Below are 22,539 nucleotides of genomic sequence, written 5' to 3'. Positions count from 1 at the left end.
ATTCAGTTACTTTATACAGATTGAAGGAGAGCAAATGAGCAGGTTGTGTGAATGAGCAGGAAAAGAAAAGTCACTTGTGAATATAACTTATAAGTCAAGACTAAGAGTGTACAGCCACACTTGCTCAATGAGGCTGTACAGAGTGGTGCTAGCATGATGATGTTTAGCAGGTATAATCTTTATCATGTTCACCATCATAGTTTAGTTGGCAGCATGCTGAATAGCACTAAACACAAAGTACAGCTCAGGCAAAATTAAAATTCTGACCTGATAATGTTACTAGATAAAAGGTCACAGGATCAATAAAGTCATTAGAATTCATCCTCTTGAAAAATGAATAGCTGCATAAAATTTTGTGCCAATCCAGAGGTGTTAAATATTTCACTTAATAAGTGAAAACTTTGAATCTCTGGTTGAGCTGGAGGAAAGGTCAAGGCATCAGCAAGGTCACTAACATCCCTGGGTCTAGTATAGCTGCTAGCATGGCTAATAAAAACACTTTCATACTACTTTAGTGATGATGCAACTTTGGTCACATTTACTGACAAGTAAAGATGTGTACACAGTATGCTTGACATTAGGCATTAGAAAGAATTTTACCGTGTTCCCTTTTCAAAAATGGTCAACAAGTCTTTTATCTAGGGACACCTTTACTGGGACACTTTAACATAAGCTGTGTCTGAATTCCTGAGATCATTCTTGACTACACAGTGAATCCAAAAGAAATTTTGGACACAAGCTACGTAATTTTTCTCTTCTTCCAGCCATCATTATTTACCTTTCTTTCCTGTATGCGCAGTTTATAATGGTAGCTAGATATTGTAGTTAGATAATTGTGTTCTGAAATTGTAGCCTGGTTCCAGACGTCTCCCCCTGTCTTTGGTTTGTGATTGTGTTGCACACAGCCAGCTCTTTCCCCAATTGGAAAAAAATACCAAGTCAATCATAGCTTTGTAGACAGGATTAAAAATGGGGGCATCATTTACCTGTGTCAGTGTTATGAAAGTGTTAACTGAAAAATGGTCACAAAAATGGTGGATGAGAATGACGCAGATGGACAAGTTGCTGCAAGTTGACTTACAGAAGTAAGAACTATTAAATTGGAGAGAGAGAGATAATAAATAATAACTATAGTAGACTGTTTTCATATTCACCCTATAACATGGTATAGACTGGAATTACCGCCTTGCGGTTGTATGCCTCCGCCAACCAGTAGAGTTGCAGTTTACATCCATGTCTGTCCAGACTCATATAGTATATGTAATGAAGACTTTGAAGGAATTTAAAATAAGGTATTAAGTATATTTTGTCATAATTAGGGTATTAATTCCTGATTTATGGCCAAAAGCATGTTTAGGGAGGACACAGTGACCTTGACCTTTGACATTTTACCACCAACATCTAATCAGTTCATCCTTGAGTCCAAGTGAACGTTTGTGCCAAATTTGAAGAAATTCCCTCAAGGCGTTCCTGAGATATTGCGTCCGTTGGGAGGGACGGACAGACATACAAACAACCCCGAAAGAATAATGCCTATGGCCATAGCTGTTGCCGGGGCAGAGGCATTAAACAGTTGTTCATTTTGCTGTGTGTCTTCCTAACCACTCTCCGCAGTTAATGACTGGTTGATACTTTGAAGGTACCAATCAGAGAGGTAACCTGCTGCAGATGTAAAACAGATGCTTCTTAAAACTGACGCCAGCGAAAAATGCTGAAACACACACAAACTCTGAATGCTGGCACACTCATTCAACACCTCGAGGAACTAAACCTACAAAACATTTATATTGTATTCTTTTAGCTGACTCTGACATCCAGTTATAACAGTTAAAACTCAGCTTTTAAAGCTAAGTAAGTATTACTTTGGTGATTTGCAGGTCAAAAGACGTCTAGATGTCTAAGCTAAACCTGGGCTAAATTAGTTCAAATGTTTTTTAGACATTTAGGTTGTGCATAATATATTTCAGTGTGTTTGTTTTTAACTATTCTACACCTTGAAATATACTCACTGAAAAGTTATATGTAACCTAAGAATCTAAACAACTGTCGACTTCTAACCCAAATTTAGCCCAGTTTTAACCTACACGCACACACATCTTTTTCCCTCGAATCAACAGGTCAATGGGAAATATATCCTAAACAAACTAAACATAAACACGTCTAAGTAAAAAAATAAACTAAAATAACTTTGATAACTAAACTGGTAGATATTACACCAAACAAAACGTATGGTCAACTCGAACAAAAGCGTAGGAAAAAGTTAGTGAAATGAAGCTAAAGTGATATGCTGGCTAGCTGTCCAAAAAACTTTCCCCTTTTAACCAAATTAACCAGTTTTATGATACCCAAGACTGCAGGTCTTTTGACCTGAAAATCACCAAATTATACTTTTCAAATACATTGTCCCACCTGTGGGACCCTTTGGCCTTGGTAACACTACTTTCGATGTGTTCTGATCTTTACCAAACTTTCTTTACACAACGTTGACAAATTATACACTATTTGAAAGCTCTAAATCTCCAGATTATTATTATCCCATATCGCTGCAACAACTGTTGACACAGAATTGGTTCAGACCTTTGGCTATGGCTCCATAGTGTTTTCAGCATAAAATGTACTACCACAGGTGTTATATTCCCTGTTTTATACCAAAAAAAAAAACTAGACAAGGCAAAAAAACATACATTTCTACCATGTTTGTGCCTCTGTTACTGTGGTTCAGTTTCTCTTACACTACCTCTGACTTTCAAAGGAGACCAAGGTAAAGACTTTAATCAAAAGGGTTGAAGAAAAGTAGCCTTTTTTAGGTACATTATTTTCAGGCTTGTGCACAAAAATGGGGGTGTCTGATAACAGGTCATAGCTGGGAGGAAAAACTAAACAAAGCTAAACCAAAACATATCTCGGTTAAAGTAAACCAAAGCAAGAGTAACTAAACTAGATTGAAGCAACACAAACTGACATAAAAGAACCAAAATCAGATATTTCCAAATAGATTCAGGGTAAACTCAAGCTAAAACTTTAAAATTTAGTTTGTCAGAGGCAAGTACTATATTTCAATTTAAAGCACATCCTTGCTAAATATTGGAATATAGTCAATGAATTGCTGTCGAAATAAAAGCTAGATGTCTGAAATATGTCCACTCTTCCACCAAATTTGGTTCAGTTTTAACCTAGATATTTGCACGTCTTTTGACCCCACAAACCACCAAATCCAAGTTTATAATATGAAATAAACTAAACATAAACACATCTAATGCTACAGTAAACTAAACTAACTCATACCTCATAAAACTTCAGTAAAATCATAGAAACAACACTAGATCTGTCCAAGCAAACTCAACAAACTCAAACTCAACTAACTAATCTAAACTTAATAGCCCAGCCCAGCTCATCTCAGCATTGTCTTTGGGGAAAACATATGGAGCTCCGACTCGGTAGCAAGCCAGCCTGCCGAAGCAAGCGGCACGTCAATCTCCTGAGCTTTGAAAAAAAAAAAAAACAACACAAATCCACGCTGGGTTCTCACAGACTTTAACCTTGAAATCACTGCCATTATTAGCAGAGTCATTATTAGCATTAGAAAAGCAAATGGGGCTAATAATATTTGCCATTATAGCTAAAAACGCCTATTAATCCCTAATCCGCGCCACAATTAAGAGCATGGTTGGTTGTTTTTGTGAGTCATTCTGCCTTGACAGGGAAACGAGACAATTTAACAGCCTCAGAGGCAGAGAGAAGGTGGGAGGGTGAGGTATTAAGCAACTGGCTCCTGCTCTCCATCTCTATTTTGAAAGCGATCAGCCGGGGTGTTTTTGAGTGACAGGCGTAACGGAGGCAGATTTGACTGAATAGAGACAAGAGGGTGGCGGTGGGGGCGTCGCTCGCCGCATTGAAGCGCGTTATCTGTCGCGGTACAAGTGCATTAAATCAAACGGGAGAGGGGATATTATTAAAGCAACCCCCTTTTTTCGCCGCTGTGAACTGTGACTTAATAAGCTATGCCAATTAGGGGAACAAAAATCAGGCGTGCCATCGGGGCTGTATCTGCCCTTGCCCAAATTTCTCTGCTAATGCGTGAAGCTCGTTGGCAGAGGCGACAGCGCTGTTGTGTCTTTCCGTTTGTGTTTGGATTTGACTAGAAAAAGAAGAAGAGGAAGGAGGCTGAAGGAGGGGACAAAAATAAAATAAAACAGGATAAAGCTTCTTGATTTGATCTCCCTGAGAGTTGATGTTTTTAAAAGCATAAGACAATATTGGTGATATTCTATATTTTTCTTACTGGCAACGAATCACATGAAAAGGCTAACACCATCAATTAATTTATTCTACTAACAAGTATTGTGTGTGAATCCAAAGCCTGATATATCCCAGTCCTCTGTGCCACAGAGCTCCATTATTGTCCAAAAACTAATACACATCATTGCAACACAATTTTGCACTGACTGACATGTTCCTTCATTACCATGAAATCTAGTGAGGTGGTTCTTTTTTGTCATTGTTTCCTCTTTGACCCTTTACAATGAAGCAATGCCTACTTGGATTGGATAAGATGCGTCTATGAGCTGTGAAAAGTTTGAAGTAAAAGTGTTTTCAAATTGTTTCATCTGAATAATTTTTTCAAGGGGCCAGTCAAACTACACAGTATCTCACAAAAAGATCTCATATTGAAAAAATGAAACAATTCTCTTCTTTTTTCCCACTTTCTCAATCATCCTCTCTACCCCTGAGATATTATCAATCAATATGCTCATTTACTTATTTTAGCAAAATCAAATTGTGATGATTCACTCTTGTCATGTTGTCATTCTACCGAATTCTGTAGTACAAACTAATTATTCTGATCATTTGATTAAAAGCTAATAAAATCGGTTATTATTTTCATTTGGTAATTATAAGTTTGGTCTTACGTAACGCATAGAATGGCACACAATTTATTATTTTTATCATCAGTGCGATTACTTTACCTGTGTTTTTGCAAATATTTGCCATATTGTGACATATCAATAACACAAAATATCCATATCGATACTGTGATAGCGATTACAACATTTACCCAATTTTCAGATTTACAGTGGCTTCAGAAAGTATTCAGACCCCGTCACTCTTAGTGTCTGTGAACTGCCATCCTCAGGTGTCTCCAAAGATGTTCTATGGGGTTTAAGTCTGGGCTTTGGCTGGGCTACTCAAGAACAGCCAAAGACTTGTCCTGAAGCCACACCAGCATTGTCTTGGCTGTATGTTTCAGGTCACTGTGGTGCTGAAAGGCGAACTGTCGCCCCAGCCTCAGGTCACGTGTACTCTGGAGCAGGATTTCTTCAAGAACCTCTCTGTATTTGGCTGCATTCATCCTTCCCTCGATTATGACCAGCCTCCCTGTTCCTGCTGCCGAGAACCCCGCCCCCATGCTCTGAGTCCTTTACATGCCATTTGGCAAACTCCAAACGAGCTGTCATATGCCTTTTACTCCAGGTGGTTCCATCTAGCCCATCTACCATAAAGGCCTGATTGATGAGGTGCTGCTGAGATGTTCATCCTTCCGGCAGGTTCTCCCACCTCAGCAGAGAACTTCTGAGGCTCTGTTAGAGTAACTGTTGGGTTCTTGGTCACATTCCTGACCAAGGCCCTTCTAGCCTGGTTACTTAGTTTGACTGGAAGGGCCAACTCTAAGGGCCCTGATCTATGCCTCACCACAATTTTATCGCAGAGGTCTACACAGAGTTCTTTGGATTGGTTTTTATCCCCGACATGCAGTGGGAAATGTGGGACCTTGTATACACAGGTGTGTGCCTTTCTGAACTGATAAACAAGACATTTCAGTGTGAAGTGGTCTGAATACATCCTTGAGTCAGTGTCATAGCCTATACACCAACCTGCAAAGTAGTCCCCTTTTTTCCTCCTGTGACCAGCTTTTTTAGGAAATTACTGAGCCTTTTTTAAAAGTGAAACTTTACATCTATAGAGATTAATGTCTTCTGTTGCTGACAATAAGAATATAATACAACACCAGACTTATACTTGTTACCTATTTTCTTTCTTTCCTTTGATCCTTCCATCTTTGCCTTCTTTTTTCCTTCTTTCTTTCTTGTTTTGTTTTTTCCTTTCCTTCCTTCTTTGTTTCCTGTCCCTCTTTCCTTCTTTCCCTTCTTCCTTCCTTTCTTCCTTCTTCCCTTTTCTTTCTTTCTTCCTTCCTTTCTTCCTTCTTTTAATTCCTTTACTTCTTCCTTCCTTTCCTACCCTTTATTTCTTCCTTCCTTCCTTTCTCCGTTTCTTTGTTTCTTTCTGCTGACTTGAGGAAACATTTCCGCTATCTCTCATTGCCAACTTTATGTTCCATGGCAACTGGGATGAATATTTGCCCTCCCACCCCCAAACCTCCCTTTCCAACCCCCAACTACACACACATCCATGTTAACACATGCTCACTTGTTCACACACATTCAAAATCTCTTCAAATCAATCAGACACATATTTTTATGCTCAAAATTCATTCTCTTATGACCACACACATTTACACTCACGCACACACACACACCTCAGTCCCCTTCCAACACCACTGACAGGGAGACAAACAGCAGATCTGAGAGGTTAAAACAGTGTTTAAAAAAAGAGCAAAACACCAAAACCAGCCAAGACCTGAAATAGACGAGAGGTATTGGCAGTGGTGGTTTTGACAGGCAGAATGAAACCGCTTGCTGAACGGCTTCATCCAGGAGGAGATTAGAAACATACACAGAGTTTGAAGTGTGCATTATCTTTCTAGGGATGATCCCAAAATAAACAACAGCAACAGCAAAATCTCCCAATAATTAAAACGCCTAATCCACTTCCTGGTTGGTGATGACCGTGGGCTGAGCGTGTCAGCTGGGACTTGTGCCGATTGTGCAGCGTTTATGTTTAGATGCTTTGTGTTTTAAGGTGAATTTATCGCCAAAAATACGAGGACGTCAAATGTGGAGGGTGCTTCAAAACTGAAATTTATTCACAGCATTGTGTGAAGGTTCTCATTTCAAAATTCAACCTCTACGTGAAGACATGTTTGGAAAAAATGTCACTCCTCATCCTCAAAAGCATCAGATAAACCCAATCCTAAAACCTGTATTTATTCCTCTGCCTGTCTGTCTGACTGAAATGTTATTTTTACATGACACTTGTGTGTTTCTTGCTTTTATCCAGGCTCGTCTCTTTATGTCCTAATTTTGCTGTTTATGTTGTCTTCTTTAGCCCTGTTTGGCAACCTCCACCTATTTTCCAAATAATCTGGGGACAAACTGTCATCTGCCGCAGCTTTTCTTCTCTCCAGCAGAAGCTTCAGTGACATTTAAGTCACATGCTTCACAATTTATTCACTAAGTCTGTTTCCATTGCACTTTGTTGCATTTTGCTTTTATCAATACACCAACTTTTCATCCCTCACCCAAGTGTAAAAATTATTTTCCAATATTTCAGCCTCATTCTTTCTTTTTGAATTTCTGGTGCTTCCACTCATAACCCCCTTCATTCATGAAAAATTGACATCTTGGAGATACAGGGGTTTTTTTCACCTTCTAATTTGCCAGTTTTGCTACCCTTTGGTGGCTCCTGAGCAGCTGCAAAGTGCAAATTAGGATTCGAGCCAACTCTGCTTTGTTTTGACTTATTAAAATGCCAAATAAATGGATTAATTGATTAATTGATAAGATAAAAAATTCTTCAAAGGAAAATGAAAGTGTTGAGCATAAATGACGAGTAGAAAATACTTGACAGGAGTGAACGTTAATATTAAGTTTCCTGCTTCACAAAATGTATTTTTTAGCTGCTCTGATACAGACAGGTGACAAATTAAAAGAAACACCAACACAAAGTGTCTTAGTAAGGTGTTGGGCCACCATGTGCCACCAGAACAGCTTCAGTGCACCTTGGCATTGATTCTCCAAGTGTCTGGAACTCTGCTGGAGAGATGGAACACCATTCCTCCAAAAGATAATCCCTCATTTGATGTTTTGATGTATTGGTGGAGAGCCCTGTCTAACACATCGGTCCAAAATCTACCATAAGTGTTCACTTGGGGTGAGATCTAGTGACTGCGAAGGCCACAGAATATGATTCACACCATTTTCATACTCACCAAACCATTCAGTGATCCCTCGTGCCCTATGGATGGGGGCATTGTCATCCTGGAAGAGACCACCAGGATAGAAATGTTCCATCATAGGATGAAAGTGATCACTTAGAGCAACTTTGTATTATTTGGACCCAAACTATGCCCCCCACAGCATAACAGAGCCCCCGGATCCTCCCACTGTAGGGATCAAGCAGTCAGGCCTATACCGTTCTCTAGAGCAATTTTTTCAACTGTACACAGTGTTTAGAGATCAGGTCCGGATACTGGGTCTCATGCAGGAAGCGATACACTCATCTGTATAATTTTTTTTCATATACACAATTTTTGCTTATTTTGTTAGTACCCATTGATTTCTGGGATTAACCAATGTTTTCTCATTTTTCCAAAGCAAGGACAGTTTTTAATTTGAGGAACATTTAAAAGAAACGCATAAATATCATATGATTAAATTGACTGGATTATATATTTTAGAATAATTAAAATTATTATGATTGGATTACACAGCATTTCTATAGCACATAGTATTTCTTTTGTGGGCTAAAGGAATATTAGACTATGTGCCTGGCAGTGGTACACTGTCTGTGTTGGGGGCTTCAGAAACCGATGCACCTGGAGCAGCATCACTGTCAAGTGGAGCGTCTGACTGGACACCTGTCAGTGCCACCTCTCCAATTATTTGTTAAATTTTTACGGCTACTTATGAGACCACCACCTCCTCCTGTCCTCCTACAGTTGTTATCACAGAGCACTTGGCTTGGGCAATGTGTTTTTTTGTCTCCATTATCATGTCCAACCATTTTCATTTGATTTCAGTTACTGTGCATCCCTCTGCTGACACAGCATTTACAGCATCATAAAGGTTTTGCCATTGTTGGGTTTTTGATTTTCCTTCAACACCAGTACTGATGCTCTGGAAAATCATGTTTACGTTGTTTAAGTTTATTTAACAGTGTGTCGATTTTACTACTGCTGATGTTCTTTTTCTTTTTATAGCCTTTTTTTGGTGGCATCTCTCCAATTCTTGGCCTTATATAGTTTTTAGGGGGCATTACCTATGCTAATAACAAAATATAGCCCACGCGCCTCCAATTTCTGTTCAAATCGGATTCCTCATTCAGCGCACCAAGGTAGTAGATTTGGATGTTTAAGAACATTTGGTGCATCTACAAGTTTTTTTAATTTTTTCTCTTAACAGAAAATTAAGAGATAATAAGAGGGATATTTAGTAGAAGTTGCTGCATGAGGCCCATTGTTCGGAGTTGCCCTTTCACACATATAGCACACAACAGGAGATAATCCATGTGAGACACATTCTCACCTACTGGAAGTATTCTGTTTGTTTTAGGCGAGGGGTGGCGCCTGGGTACAGTGTGCAAGAGGCAGGACTTGACGCAAAAAAACTAAGCCACAGAAATCGCAGTGTTTTGTTTACATCATAAACAACCGAGTTTCTTGATCGTTGAAGTTGTCTAACAATTTCGTCATTGGCCCTTACCGACAAAAGTTCCCAAATCTCGTTGTCTCTCCAGTTAGACATTTTTGTCCACAACTTTGTGCAAATGATCCTTCTTCTTCACCTTCGGATGTTTGTATTTTTCTGGTTTCACGCCATTCACGTAATAGAAATGCCATCAACACGCCCATTCGCTCACTGTGACTTCTCAGGACAATGACCCGCGCTATTGACACATGGGCTCAATTGGACATTACACAGACTTTGTACTTGGGGGCTGGCAGGGTAAAGACTGTTTAATGTCCAGTCCAACTGATTCAGACAATTGCATTCTCTCTGGGTAACCTATAGATACGTTCAGGGTTCTAATGCATGTGTGATAGCAACTTTGGTGTACACCAAACAAGCACTTGCCCACCCATAGAGAATTTGGTGAAAGATGACCCGACCATATTACTTTTATCCACATCTCAGTAGACCAGTATCTATGATTTTTGCCCCACTGAACTCTCAAATGTGCATTCATTTTTGTAATGATGCCCTGCAACCTTACTATAATATTCCTCTCTATGTAACTCTTGACAGACTGTTCTTGTTGACACAGTCTGATCACATCCTCTATTGACATTTTCAGTCACCTGAGCAAGAGTTGCACTTTTGTTTTTCCTCACATATTGCACTAATGCCCATGCATCATGGTCATCAAATGAACACAGTCATAGGCTAAAGGTGATCACTTAGTTGGCCACAGTTTTTGGCTTTATCTACTGATGTCTTTCCCATAGATCTGAATGCAGATATCACTTTAGTCATTGTTCCTATTGAAACACCAGCCAGGTGAGCAGTCTTTGTGACTGAAGCTCCTTCCATCTGTGCCCCAACAATGAACCCACTTAGATCTTTTCCTCTAGCCATCTTGATACAAAATCTGAATCAACTGGGTCTGCTCAGCATTTTTCTACATGCCGCAGAGCATGATTGGATGCTAATTGCTTAATTGCACCATGCAGTGCACCTGTGTGGAAGCATCTGCATTTGTTATGTTTCTCCACTCATTTATTCAGGTTTTTCCTTTACTTTGTCACCCAACTGTATGTAAACCAAAGTCATGACCTTAAGTAAATGGACCCTGTTCAGTGTCGGCATGTCCCATCCTCTGGCCTCACCCCAGCCTTTGGAAACCAGTGCTCTCATGGTTGTGTAGGTCTATAGAGTTCTAATTAGCTGCATTCACAAACAGCACCGGGCTCATCAAAATGCCGAGGCCTGCAGAAAGCCACAGCAGGGGTGAGCAGAGCGCGTGTGTGTAAGTGTGAGTGTGCTTGTGTGTGTGTGTGTGTGTGTGTGTGTGTGTGTGTGTGTGTGTGTGTGTGTGTGTGTGTGTGTGTGTGTGTGTGTGTGTGTGTGTGTGTGTGTGTGTGTGTGTTGCATCTTGTACATGAGTGTGATTTGTGTAAAGCAATGAGTGTATGTGTGTGACACCAGTGTGTGTTCCTGTATCAAAAGAAAAAAAAAAAAAGACAATTCCAAAATGAAGACACACATTGAGGCAGCAAACCGACGCTTAACAACCGCTACAAATTCTACAAAAGCTGAGCCTTTTTTTCCAGAATTGAAACATTTGCCGTCCTTCCTTGCATTTATATGCACGGCATGGGAGCAAACAACATCACCAAAACCGCAGAGCACAAACAACAACAACCACACAACGAAGCTGTAAACAAAGAAGACGTCTTGGCATCTCTCTGTTTTCCAGCCAACTAACAAAATGGCTTCCGAATGCCGATTAGAGGCAAATGACATGAGCATGAGTAACAGAAACAACCTGGCTGTTCTCTGTGAAAACCTCCCAGAAATTATTTTAAACAGAAAGTATCCTCCTGGTACGGTTAATTAAAATACTGGGAGATAAATGAAGGAAATGCAGGATCACAACAAAGAGGTAAAATATAGAATTGTATATCGAGTTGTCTCTTTTTCTGTTACCTGTCCATATAGGACTTGTATAGCTGCTCAAGATGTTGTATTTATATAGTTAATGCAGTATTCATTTCCACAATATGTTCATTGTAAATACTGTCAGTATATAATATATTCAATTAATGGAACAACTTCTGGTTTCTTTTTATCTAAGAGCTCTGTTTCTTTATCCAATGATTCAAGTCGATCAAAACAAATGTCCAACTAACTCACTGACAACCAAAAAGAAAAGCAACTGCTCTCAGCCATCAAACACAACATAAAACCTAAGCAACAGGCCATTTTCTATTATTAGTCCATTACCTGCGTTTTAAAGATATTTCTTTAAAATTTAACGGATTCTATATTTTATAGATTAGAATGCATGCACGTATACAACAACTACAAACAGCACATCCACATAGATACACACACATATATATATGTCTCACTAACTTGTTAACAATTCACTGACTGACTGAATCACTGTGCAACAGACTGGTGAGGTCCCTTGTCATTTCACATACCTGGATAGCATCCAGATGAGATAAATTACACTTTGGTTTACACTTAGCCACATATATGCATCTCCACTGGCCAGATCATAAATTTGATTACAATTCATTTTGGTTTTGCCGGACGACGTGCAGATCAGGGTCAGCTCTACTCCAGTCCAGAGGGCGGTGGTAATGCACCTGAAGCTGTTTGATAACTGACAAAAATACCAGAAGAAAAATGTGCAGTTTAGCAGTTAAGTTACAACAATTAACAGTTAGCAATAACAGCTAGCTAGCGAAAACGATCCATAAACTAACACAAGCAGATGATTGAAACGTATTTATTACCTAAGAATGAGGCAAAAGTTTTATCATCTTCATGGGCTCTCGCTCACACTGCTCCCTCATCCACACGGAACAGTCAGCGATTTAACTGATCATCAATCAGATTAACGCTACAGCCTCTCTGTGCTTCTGTACGACTGAATGGGTTGAAATCGCTGGCTCCGCTTTTTCCCGACGCTTTAATGAGACAGGGAGAACGGCAGCATAGCGCGAGTTCAAGCAGAGTACTGAAATTGCATTGGCATTTGCTGATTGGCATCAACTGTTTTTCATTCATGCTTCACAGTCACCAGTTCGCTCAGAGCTGTGTGCCTGTCAGCTGACTAGCAATGCCCAATCATATTCATGCAGGTATATAGTGCGGCCATTATATCCTGACACTTTTCAAAATTACTCTACTGATACTTTCATTCCCTTGGTATTATTGGTTTGACCAACATTTAATGTTCATGTATATGTTTATTTAGGGAGGTTAGCTCTCTAAGAAGAATCCTTGCTGCTGCACAGATTCATTGAGATCTCCCTAAAAGAGCAGAGCCTTTTCCACTAAATCTAACTGTATAACCATTATCTATAAATTGACTGTCTAAACTAATACAGTCAGTGACACACTGGATGGAGGCATAAGAGAATGAGTGGATGAACTACACATTAAGCATCTAACTCATCCCTCATCCACACACAAACACACTGACTGAGATGAAAGAATCCATAACACACTACTGTATACGTACCTACAAACTGACTCATTCTTTAAGTAGTTTACTACCTCGAACCACTGAGTGTCTGAATGAATAAAACACAGACACCCTAACTAAAAAGAAGAATGAATTAATCATCGACTGACTAAAGTAGTGAGGAAGAGAACATCTGACAGATGCTCTAACTGACTGAACTACTAACTGCACAGTTAAAACTTCACATTCAAACACTCATATCCATAACATTTTAAATCCAAAGCCACCATGTTCCACCAGTCATTAAAGCAAACTGTGCTTGTTTGACACCAACAACACCACTGTGTAGAAAAACACAGTGAACTGATCTCCACAACACGCACACAGAGGCAGGAAAGAATGAGAGCAGCAAATCAGAAAAACAGGAAGTCTCCTTCAGGAATGAACTTGAGCAGCTGAAAAACAAATGTGTCGCCTTAAAATAAAGAAACATGAAAAATCACATCACCTCAAGATAGTATTTTACCCCACAACATTCAAATGTTATTCACTGTGACATAGAGCAGGAATGAACATGCAAAAATCACAGGATACAAAGAACATGATCATATTCAACCTCTTTGGTCAAAATTCAAGCACCCAGTGTGTATAAATCCGCTGCACAAAATAGTCTCCAACAAATGAACAATTTCCTCCCGTCTGATTAATGTTGTGGCTAAAAAAATACAGTGCCCAGCTGTGAAACAATATATTTGTGAGTCTCTTTTTTAAGATTTATGTCTTCAGTAGGAATGAATGAGCTGGGGCCCGCAGAGAGGGTAAGGAAGTATTAAGCGATGGACTAACGCATAATGAAAGTAATATAATCAAACCACGCCACCTCACTGTTTGAGCAACGTATGTGTTTATGTATGAAGAAACATTTTAGTACAGAAAATACCAAGAAGCTCAAACAACAAGGCCTACCAGATTATTCAAATGAAATATGAGCAAGTTATCCAAAGCAATTTTTCAAGTCTCCTCAAAATAAAGTGATCTACAAAGAGAAACAGCACAAAAACCCAAAATTACATCTGCATTTACAGAACATGGTTACCCTCACAAGAAAATTCAAACAGCAAGCGAACGGCAGCGAGCAGGTGTAAAACGAAGGAGAGGAGGAGGCTTAGAGAGGATTGAAGCAAAAGAGAAGAAGAAAGAGGAGGAGGGAAAAAGAGGAGAAGGCTGACGTACTTGAGCCGGAGAAATGTCCGCTCCCCAGGGAGGTCGGCCCGTTCTTTCCACTGCTAACAGGAGGGGAAAACATCTACAAGACAAACAAAGCGCACATTACCTCCGAGAGCACTGACACTGCAGACAGCAAGACACATCTCTACAGAAACGTCACTGCTGCTACACATGAAAAGCTTCGTTCCAAAACGCCAGGGCAACATTTGGCTGAAAAATAGTGTTGCCAGATCCTCATCACATTACAATCTTGCTAAGGAAATGGCAGAAATTTAATGGTCACTCAGTGTTCTTGGTTTTATCTTATCAGAGCTTTTTTTCTGCTTTTCAAATAGCAGCTACAGTATTTTGTTTTGGAAGGAAACCAGGGGTTTTTAAAAAATAAATAATTTCCATCATGACTAGGGCTGTGTATCGTGTATCAAATTTTTTTCAATACTAATGCTCATTTTGGTGCCAAATAACAAACTTTTTTGATTCCTTACTTTCAGAAATAGACTAAAAATATGTTTTCCAGTTAACAGAAGAATCCAAAGTTCTCAAATGTTGATGTTGTCTTTACACAAGCAGTTGCATAAGAACTTTCCCTTGAATTCTGCAACAATCTGATCAAACAGTCACTAAACAAAATTATAAATGTGAGCAATGATTTAATGTCTGCAGAGGTGGGAGAAAGTCACTGTTTTGCAAGTTGTGTGTAAGTCTCAAATTTTTGCTAAGAAGTCCCAAGTCATGACAGACAAGTCCTACATCAAGTCCCAAATCAAGACCATCAAGTCCAGGGTCATGACAGGTAAGTCGAGAGAAAAGCTCCAATAGAAGCCCAACAAGTTCCAAGTTAGGTCCCTAATCACAGTCAACAAGTCCAGAGTCAAGTCCCAGGTCAGGAAATCCCCCATTAATTAAGACTGGTACATCCCTCACCAAGTCGCGAGTCAAGACAGACAAGTCCCAAGTCAAGTCTGACAAGTCGGAAATCAAGACCAACATTTCCAGTCAAATCAAGACAGGCAAATCCCGAGGCGGGTTCCAAGTCAAGATCAACAAGTCCCATGTCGAGTCCCATTGGAAGAAAGGAAAATCCCAAAGCAGGTCCCAAGTCAAACTTTGTGATTCAAGCCCTAAAGTTAAGACATGTCCCATGCCAAATTTAATGGCATTTTAAATTTTTTAAAACAGATAAACAGTCGGTATTTTCGAGAATAATGATCTTCTTTTTTTTGGTCAAATTTGTATTTATTTCTCGTTAATAAATTTGACCTCTTTTAAAATCAAACTAATCAATCAGACTTTGTGTGTTAATCTTATTGTGCACTATTGTGCAGCTGAATTAAGTATAAATGAAATGTTTCCACGTGAGATTTTTAACCTTTAGCCTTGAGGAGTATTCCAAGTCAAATGACTGGAGCCTAAGTCACAAGCCATTGGTGTTAAAGTGAAAGTCAAGTTGTAAGTTGTTTTGGATTTTAAGTCAAGTTTAAAGTCATGTCATGTGATTCTAGTCCACACCTCTGGGTGCCAGCTTTTAGTACTTTGATACCCGACGCAATGGACACATTTTGGTCTCTACTCAAAATGTGTTGAGGTTTGATACTCAGCCCTAATGATCACACAGACTCTCGGCTAAGAGCTGAACACAGATATGTAGAGTTCATTTTCCAAAACACTGTGGGAACATTTTTTGAAAAGCAGAAAGAAATCAAATTCCTCATTCAGCATCTGTGAAAAATAAACAGGATCCAATCACTCAAATCACCTGCTCACCTTTGAGATAAATGTGTTTTCATTCTAAAGTGCCACTTTTGCCAAATGTTGGACGGCTCATTTTGGAATGAAACGCTTCACATCTACTTCATATCTGACTTAAACATATGAGATAATCATCAGAACTAGTTGCCATCTGTGCTACACATCTACAGGAAAATTAAGCCCATATTAAGACAGAGACTGAGGCTGAATACTGATTCTTGCTGTGTTACTGTACAAGCTAGTGTAAAGCTCTACAGCAAAACAGTTCACGGTATCAAAGTGAGACATCTGACCACGATAGATAACCTCTCTGGATAAATATCAGGCCTGAGTGTCAGTGTGTTTGATGGTGGTGAAATCTCACTGATTGTGAACACACTCTGAGCTTCCACACTTTCAGATGCGAAAAGCAAAGAATTTTAGGTTTCGAGGGAATTTTTTGTTTTCTTTTGAACTGACCAGAATACATGTCAAATAAATTCCGGCTACAAACAATTAATACTTGATCTGTCATTGTTCTTAATAAAACCCATTATGGCCTGTAAGCCTGCACGTTGGATATGGAGGCTTTTACATTGCTTGTATATTTGATCTCCCTCACAGCTGCAGCAGATGAAGAGAAAACAAATGTTTGGGAGATAAAAGATCCGATTCTGATTATTAGCAGGTCTATCGATATCCCACTCAAATCATTTTAAGCTGCTGGTCTCAGCTTGTGGGCGCGGAAAGACAGATGATCGCATAAATTAATGTTCGGCCTGGGTTTATAATGAGGAGAGACACATTTTAGCTGTTGCTGCCCTCCTTTGTTTGAATTTTGTTTTCAAGAAATATAATTTAAGACATGCCTATTTTTGATTGATATTTTTGCAAATCTGTCAAATATCTAACACAGTAAAAATTCCTATAATTTTTTCTTTTGTACTTTGGTCCACGATTATAAACCTATGATATTCTTAGTTCATAGTTACTTCAGAGTATGTGTGTGTCACTACATGGTGAATTTGTAATGATTTTACAGGTGTTTATGGTATCTTGTCACCTGTAATATTACTATAGTGTTTTTAAAGTATTTATGGTATACACAGGCTTACCGTAAGTACAAATATATTCAATATACTGTATATTTGTATCATTAGAATGTTTCTGTAGGGACCAATTATGTCATTAATTAATTCAATGATCTTAATTTAGACCTTTTTCTAATAAAAAGTATCTATAACAATCTCATGATAATCCTGTAATATTCCTTACAGGGATTGGCATGTGTTTCTGGTACTGAAGTGGGAATTTAGTGATCTTGCTATAACATTCCTATAAAATCAGTATAGTGCCTTGAAAGTATGTGGGTGCCACTAAAGTAAGAGGTTGGTAATGATTTTATTAGACTTTTGTGGTACTTTTGTAACGTATATTATCACTATATAGACTATGTAACTATGATCCTACGGTATTTGTGGAGTGGACATGTGTGTTTTATTACTATAATATTGCTATAGAGGCTTATTATCTGTATATGGTTCTAAGTTCTGACATTACAGTGATTTGATTGTATGTCTTTTGGTAAAAGTCCACATTAACAGTGCTATAATATTCCCATACCATTCAGAGATAATTTTGTTTATGGTGTAGTGAGTTATTACATATGGACTATGACCTATGGTGCCCCTATAATATTTCTGTAATATTGAAAAATCACTATGAGGGCAGCTATAGGGGTTTATGGTTTGTGATGGAATCCAATGGTGAGGATATAATGTTCTTTTTATAGCTTTTGAATTCAAAACTCCTAAAATATCTGTCTGTAATATTTCTGATACCCCGCCATAGTCTCTCACAGTGAATATCCAGGCCTCAGCTGTGATCTTACTTGTTTACTGCATTATAACCTTATTGTAGAAATGTGAGGTATTAAAGGTAAATTCAGTGATTTTTTTTCCCCCTCTGGTGTATTTATATCTCATACTACATCACCAGCCTCATTCCAGTAGCCCTGATATTTTCTGATATCACTGTGTCCATGCTGTCTCTCCGCGTTTCATGACAGTGTTTCTGGGTTGTTGGTTTTTTTTTGTGTGTGTGTTTTGTTTTGGGGTTTTGTTTTTTTTTTTTGTCACCCCCCCCCTCCTTCTCTTCGGGCCAAAGTTGCTCCCAGAGGAGGAGAGGCGCGGAGGAAACATGGCCGAGAGCGGGGACACTATTTCCTGTCCGTCAAGTTCACAACACGGGCTCTTCTCTAAACACACGCTAACTTTGAGACGGAGGCTTTGGGGCATTTAAAAGCCCGCCGCAGGCACATTTAAACTGCGGGGAGAAAGCGTGACACATTTCTCTCTTTTCGCCCGCCTGTCATGCAGGTCCATGATTCAACGCCGAGCCTTTTGCATCTGAATGTTCTGTACGACGCGGTGCAGAGTGCATGAAGCAGCCTACATACTCACACAGACAAAAAGAAACATTTTCTAAATCCTGTCATGGGCAAAAAAATCAGGCTACACATAAAGGAAAAAAGGACTTAAAATGAGATATACTACCATGGATGTTGGGAACATTTTCAAATCGCTGTTTCGCATCTATAAGACAACAAAATTACTAATGCAGCATCACAATTCTCTGCGCACACACACACATACACACACACACACACACACACATAAACAAAAATGAAATTACAAAACCAACAATATGCACTGACTTTTTCTGCAAGTTACTCTACATTAACACACAACTTTTGTGCAAATAGTTGAAAGACTGAGTGAAGGCTAGAAATCTGCAGGTTATGTGCCGTGCAACTCATACATAGAAAATGTAAACAGTGGTCGCTGTATGTTTCTTACAGGACGCCTTTATTTCCCTCTCGGGTTGTACTGTCATGATACTTGTCATTATATCCATATTAACTAGAAGAAGAAGAAGAAGAAGAAGAAGAATTTGCTTACCGCGCTGAAATCCAGTAAGTCACTCAGTTCCTTGTCTGTTCCCAAAGCTGCCATCCGCTGTTGATGATGCATTTTAGCAAAATCGCACGGACCTACAAACATGGAAACAAATGGGGAGATAGATAGATAGAAGAGGAGAGCTAGGCAGATTGATAGACTGAGAGATAGAGGGAGGGAGAGGAGAGAAGAGAGGAGGAAGACCTCGGCTTTTTGCGCACCGCTCCGCTCCCGGATCTCTTTTCCTCCACAGCGAGATAAATCCAGTAAAACAACCTCAAAGCCTCGATCACAAATCTAGTTTTCTTTCATCCTCGGAGCAGGGGCTCAGTCCCGGGTTCCTGGTTTGGCAGCAGGAAACAAATGGCACGAAAAAACTGACAGGAAATAAAAGAAGGGGGGCGACAGGACGGGAGTCTTTCCGCGTGTGTTTTCGGCGTGTCTTCCCCAGCCAAAGAAGTCCGACCTCTCCGCGCTCAGACGCGGTTTTGTCCGCCGCGGCTGACTGTCAGGCTCGCACACGGTATGAATAAACGCGGCGCCGTGTCTCCGCGAGCCTCGCGGGGAGAGGAAGAGGATCACCTCCGAAACGTGTGGCGGTGGCTTTACGTGCGCGAGTGGCGTGAGAGGAAGAGGCGAGGCTGGGCGAGCGCTGCTCCTGACCGGGCTGAGGGTGCCGTCCGCGCGGCTGCGGGTGCTGATGGTCCCCGGGCACGCAGGACGGATCCCATGTGCGTCTGGCACAGCCTCGGCGAAATAAGCGCGTTCGTGCGGCCACCTAGCCGAGATTCTGGTCTAACACCACCGCGCCGAGCGCCGAGCTGCTGCTGCTGCTGCGGGAGAGAGCAGAAAGTCTGACAGAAAAATAAATAAATTTGAAAGAAAAATTGGTTTGTTGCTCTGATTGATTGGCTGATTGGTGCGGTGATTGGCTGCTTTGATTTGGATTGGGTCGACTGGGCTAAATGGGAAGGGAAAGGTGATTTCCCTTTTCTGCTGGAGTTTGGTAATGGTGCTAGAACCTAAACCAAATACAACTTCTCAAAAAGGAGCTGAAAATGTTCTTCAATATTTATGTGTCAAAATCATTTACTCGTTTATGTTTTCTTCATAGCTGTATATGTTTATTGTTAGCTGGTTAGTTTTTCAAATAATAAAGAATTTGACATCAGTATCAATGCATACGTCTATTTAGGCATCTTTTTGAGGTATACTATGTGGGTAGTTCTTCAGTTGCCTTTTTATTGATGAGATTATGAAGTGCAAGGAAACAAGTGCAGTGCTTGGCCTGCATGGTAACCCCCCTATGGGTCACCACTTAAACCACACCAGCACCAAATCCTCCTCCGTGGAAATACTTCGCAATACTTTGCTTTTGTGTGTGTGTGCAGCCCACAGCCTGCAGGTATGAAATGACTGGCCTATTTCTGCAAATTACACCCTGCATGTGCGGGTTTTCTCATGGAGAAAAAGCCAGCAAAAACACACAGGTACAGGCATGACATAAAGGCTTATTTGTTGCCTAACAACGTGGTCCTACCTGTTGGCCCCTTCACAGCCTTCAGATCTCAAAAGAACCAAAAGCCATGTAACAGCTTATACAAAAAGAAAAAACAAAAAAAACTAGGGAGAGGACAGATCCACTTGTTGTTGTAACAAAATACATAAGTGCAAGAATGTTTTAATCTGTGAACACTGATCCTGATCTGAGATGAAGTTTAACAACTGTTTTGGTCTTAAAAGTGTTGACAGGACAGTTTTGTTGGAGATGAAGCCAACACACACCTGACAGACACTGCATACAGGGCCGGCCATCAGAGTGATCACTGAGCAAGCAAGGCAGGAAAGTGCCCCCCTCCACCTTGGACCCTCCCAGAATGCCAAACAGTCCCAGAGTCCCCGTCAATTTATCAGTTGGCTTGGGCATTTAGATTGCAAATTTAAAGAGAATTTGGACCTAATAAGTAAAATATAAACTGAGATGAGTTCTGCATTATTAGCTAATCGTGTAGCCTTGTGTTGCAGAGAGACTCTCTGTCAAAATCTCCTCAATAGGAGCCAAACAACAAATTTGAGCCTTTTAGGCATCAGCGACAGTAAACATGAATTGAGTGTTATACACTGTGAGTCATTAAAAACAAAACAAACACAAAAAAAAACCCTCTTGCTATGTTGTCAGGGAGTCAAACCCAGAAGACAAACTAATATAGAGGCGGATAAATGCTGATACTGCAGACAGGTCATCAGAGGAACAAACTGAAGGCAACGGCTAAGTGGAAGGGAGCAAATCAATCCAAAACGTCAGCATGTAAAGTTATGCAAGTTAGAGTAAATGGGCAACATGCAAAATCACAGAAATAACACGCCTCCTGAATGACACTAAGTCATGTGTTAGCACGCCATATGAGAAGGTTCTCTGATCACAGATGAACAGTAGGACAGTTTTCAAGTTTAAGCCACTCAAACTACTCGCTTAAGTTTAGAGAAAATACATCTTCTTGGTTACAAGAAACCAGTATTAACTAAGAATGATTCACTTCCTACCGCAACACGCATCCAAGATGGGGTTTGATGAAAATCTTAAAGCTGCTCTACTCAACATTTTTATATTAACAATAAATCAAATGTTTATGTGTAACATGAGAGGTGTTGCTTATAATGTTGAACCAACAGAGAATTATGACCTTACTCTGAAGTTCCCCTCATCTATGGAGATTTTTAGCCTCCCTTAGCTGATAGTTTTGGCTTAACAGCGGAGTTGATTTAAAGTACTCTCAGTGCTCTCATTAACTGTACTTCCAGCAGCAGCAGGCAGCTGTTCCTAGCAAACTAGCTCTGATAAACTCACTGTACACCACCACTACAGTGCTAAGTTAGCGACTAGCTGGTAAAGAAGGTGAAGCATTTAGCTAAAGAGCCGTGAAACTGTTGTTCAGGCTGGACCTTAGACAAGACTGTAACCAAGTTTACGTCGTCTGTTTACTGGCAGAGATCAAGAAACCACCTAACCTCTCCTGACCTGCGATCTATTCTGTGTGACTAATACTGCATGAAATGTGAACACTTTCCTACAAACAATTCTCTTTCTTAATTCCTTTCACGCTGCTATTAGTTTGAGAATGTCCTCCTGTAAAAAAAAAAAGAAAAACAAGCCCATAGGTCGTCTGTGCACGCAGTTTGTTGGGCGACCTCTGGTGGCCGTACTAATTGTGACGGGAAAGACATCTGCTGCTGGTGCGTTCCTATGGCTGGTATCAGAGGGTAGGCAAACGCGAACTATATGGTCGCTTGAGTTGGATGACTCGTTGATTAGTTCATAGGACTGTGTGACATCTCAGATTGGACAAAAAAAAAGCCAGACCTGTCAACCTCTCGCTGCTTCTCTTTCGTTATCAATATGTGAACTCAGGAAAGAGTTACATAACACGCGAACAAAATATCCTGGTTTTGTCTGAGCGTGTTAACCTTGAAACGGAGCAGGAACACACAGTGATGGTCTGACACAGAACACAGTGCGTCTATCACATGTGGGCCAAAACTTAGCTGCAAAAACCATCCTTGATAGATAGACGTTATTACATAACAAGCCAGG

At 40.0% G+C, this 22,539-nt stretch overlaps 1 protein-coding gene across 5 annotated transcripts in view; it reads right to left on the bottom strand.

Moving 5' to 3' along the window:
* The window catches only part of LOC120806285 (transcription factor 4-like), a 241,426-nt gene extending 221,671 nt beyond the window's left edge, over positions 1–19,755 (bottom strand). For 2 of the 5 annotated variants that reach the window (XM_040157267.1, XM_040157263.1), the window contains exons 1-3: positions 18,951–19,755; positions 18,546–18,584; positions 14,269–14,341 (exon numbers count right to left, since the gene is read on the bottom strand). In XM_040157267.1, the coding sequence (XP_040013201.1) occupies positions 14,269–14,341; positions 18,546–18,584; positions 18,951–19,052 (214 nt within the window). In that variant the 5' untranslated portion in view covers positions 19,053–19,755. Of the gene's footprint in view, positions 1–14,268; positions 14,342–18,545; positions 18,625–18,950 lie in introns of all 5 variants that reach the window. The other 3 variants (XM_040157264.1, XM_040157265.1, XM_040157268.1) reach the window with 3 other exon arrangements.
* Between the last annotated feature and the right edge of the window lie 2,784 nt (positions 19,756–22,539).

Source organism: Xiphias gladius, chromosome 20, assembly GCF_016859285.1.
Source record: "Xiphias gladius isolate SHS-SW01 ecotype Sanya breed wild chromosome 20, ASM1685928v1, whole genome shotgun sequence".
Lineage (NCBI taxonomy): Eukaryota > Metazoa > Chordata > Actinopteri > Istiophoriformes > Xiphiidae > Xiphias > Xiphias gladius.
Note: the sequence above shows the minus strand (reverse complement) of the source record. Positions and strands in the feature narration are given on the sequence as shown.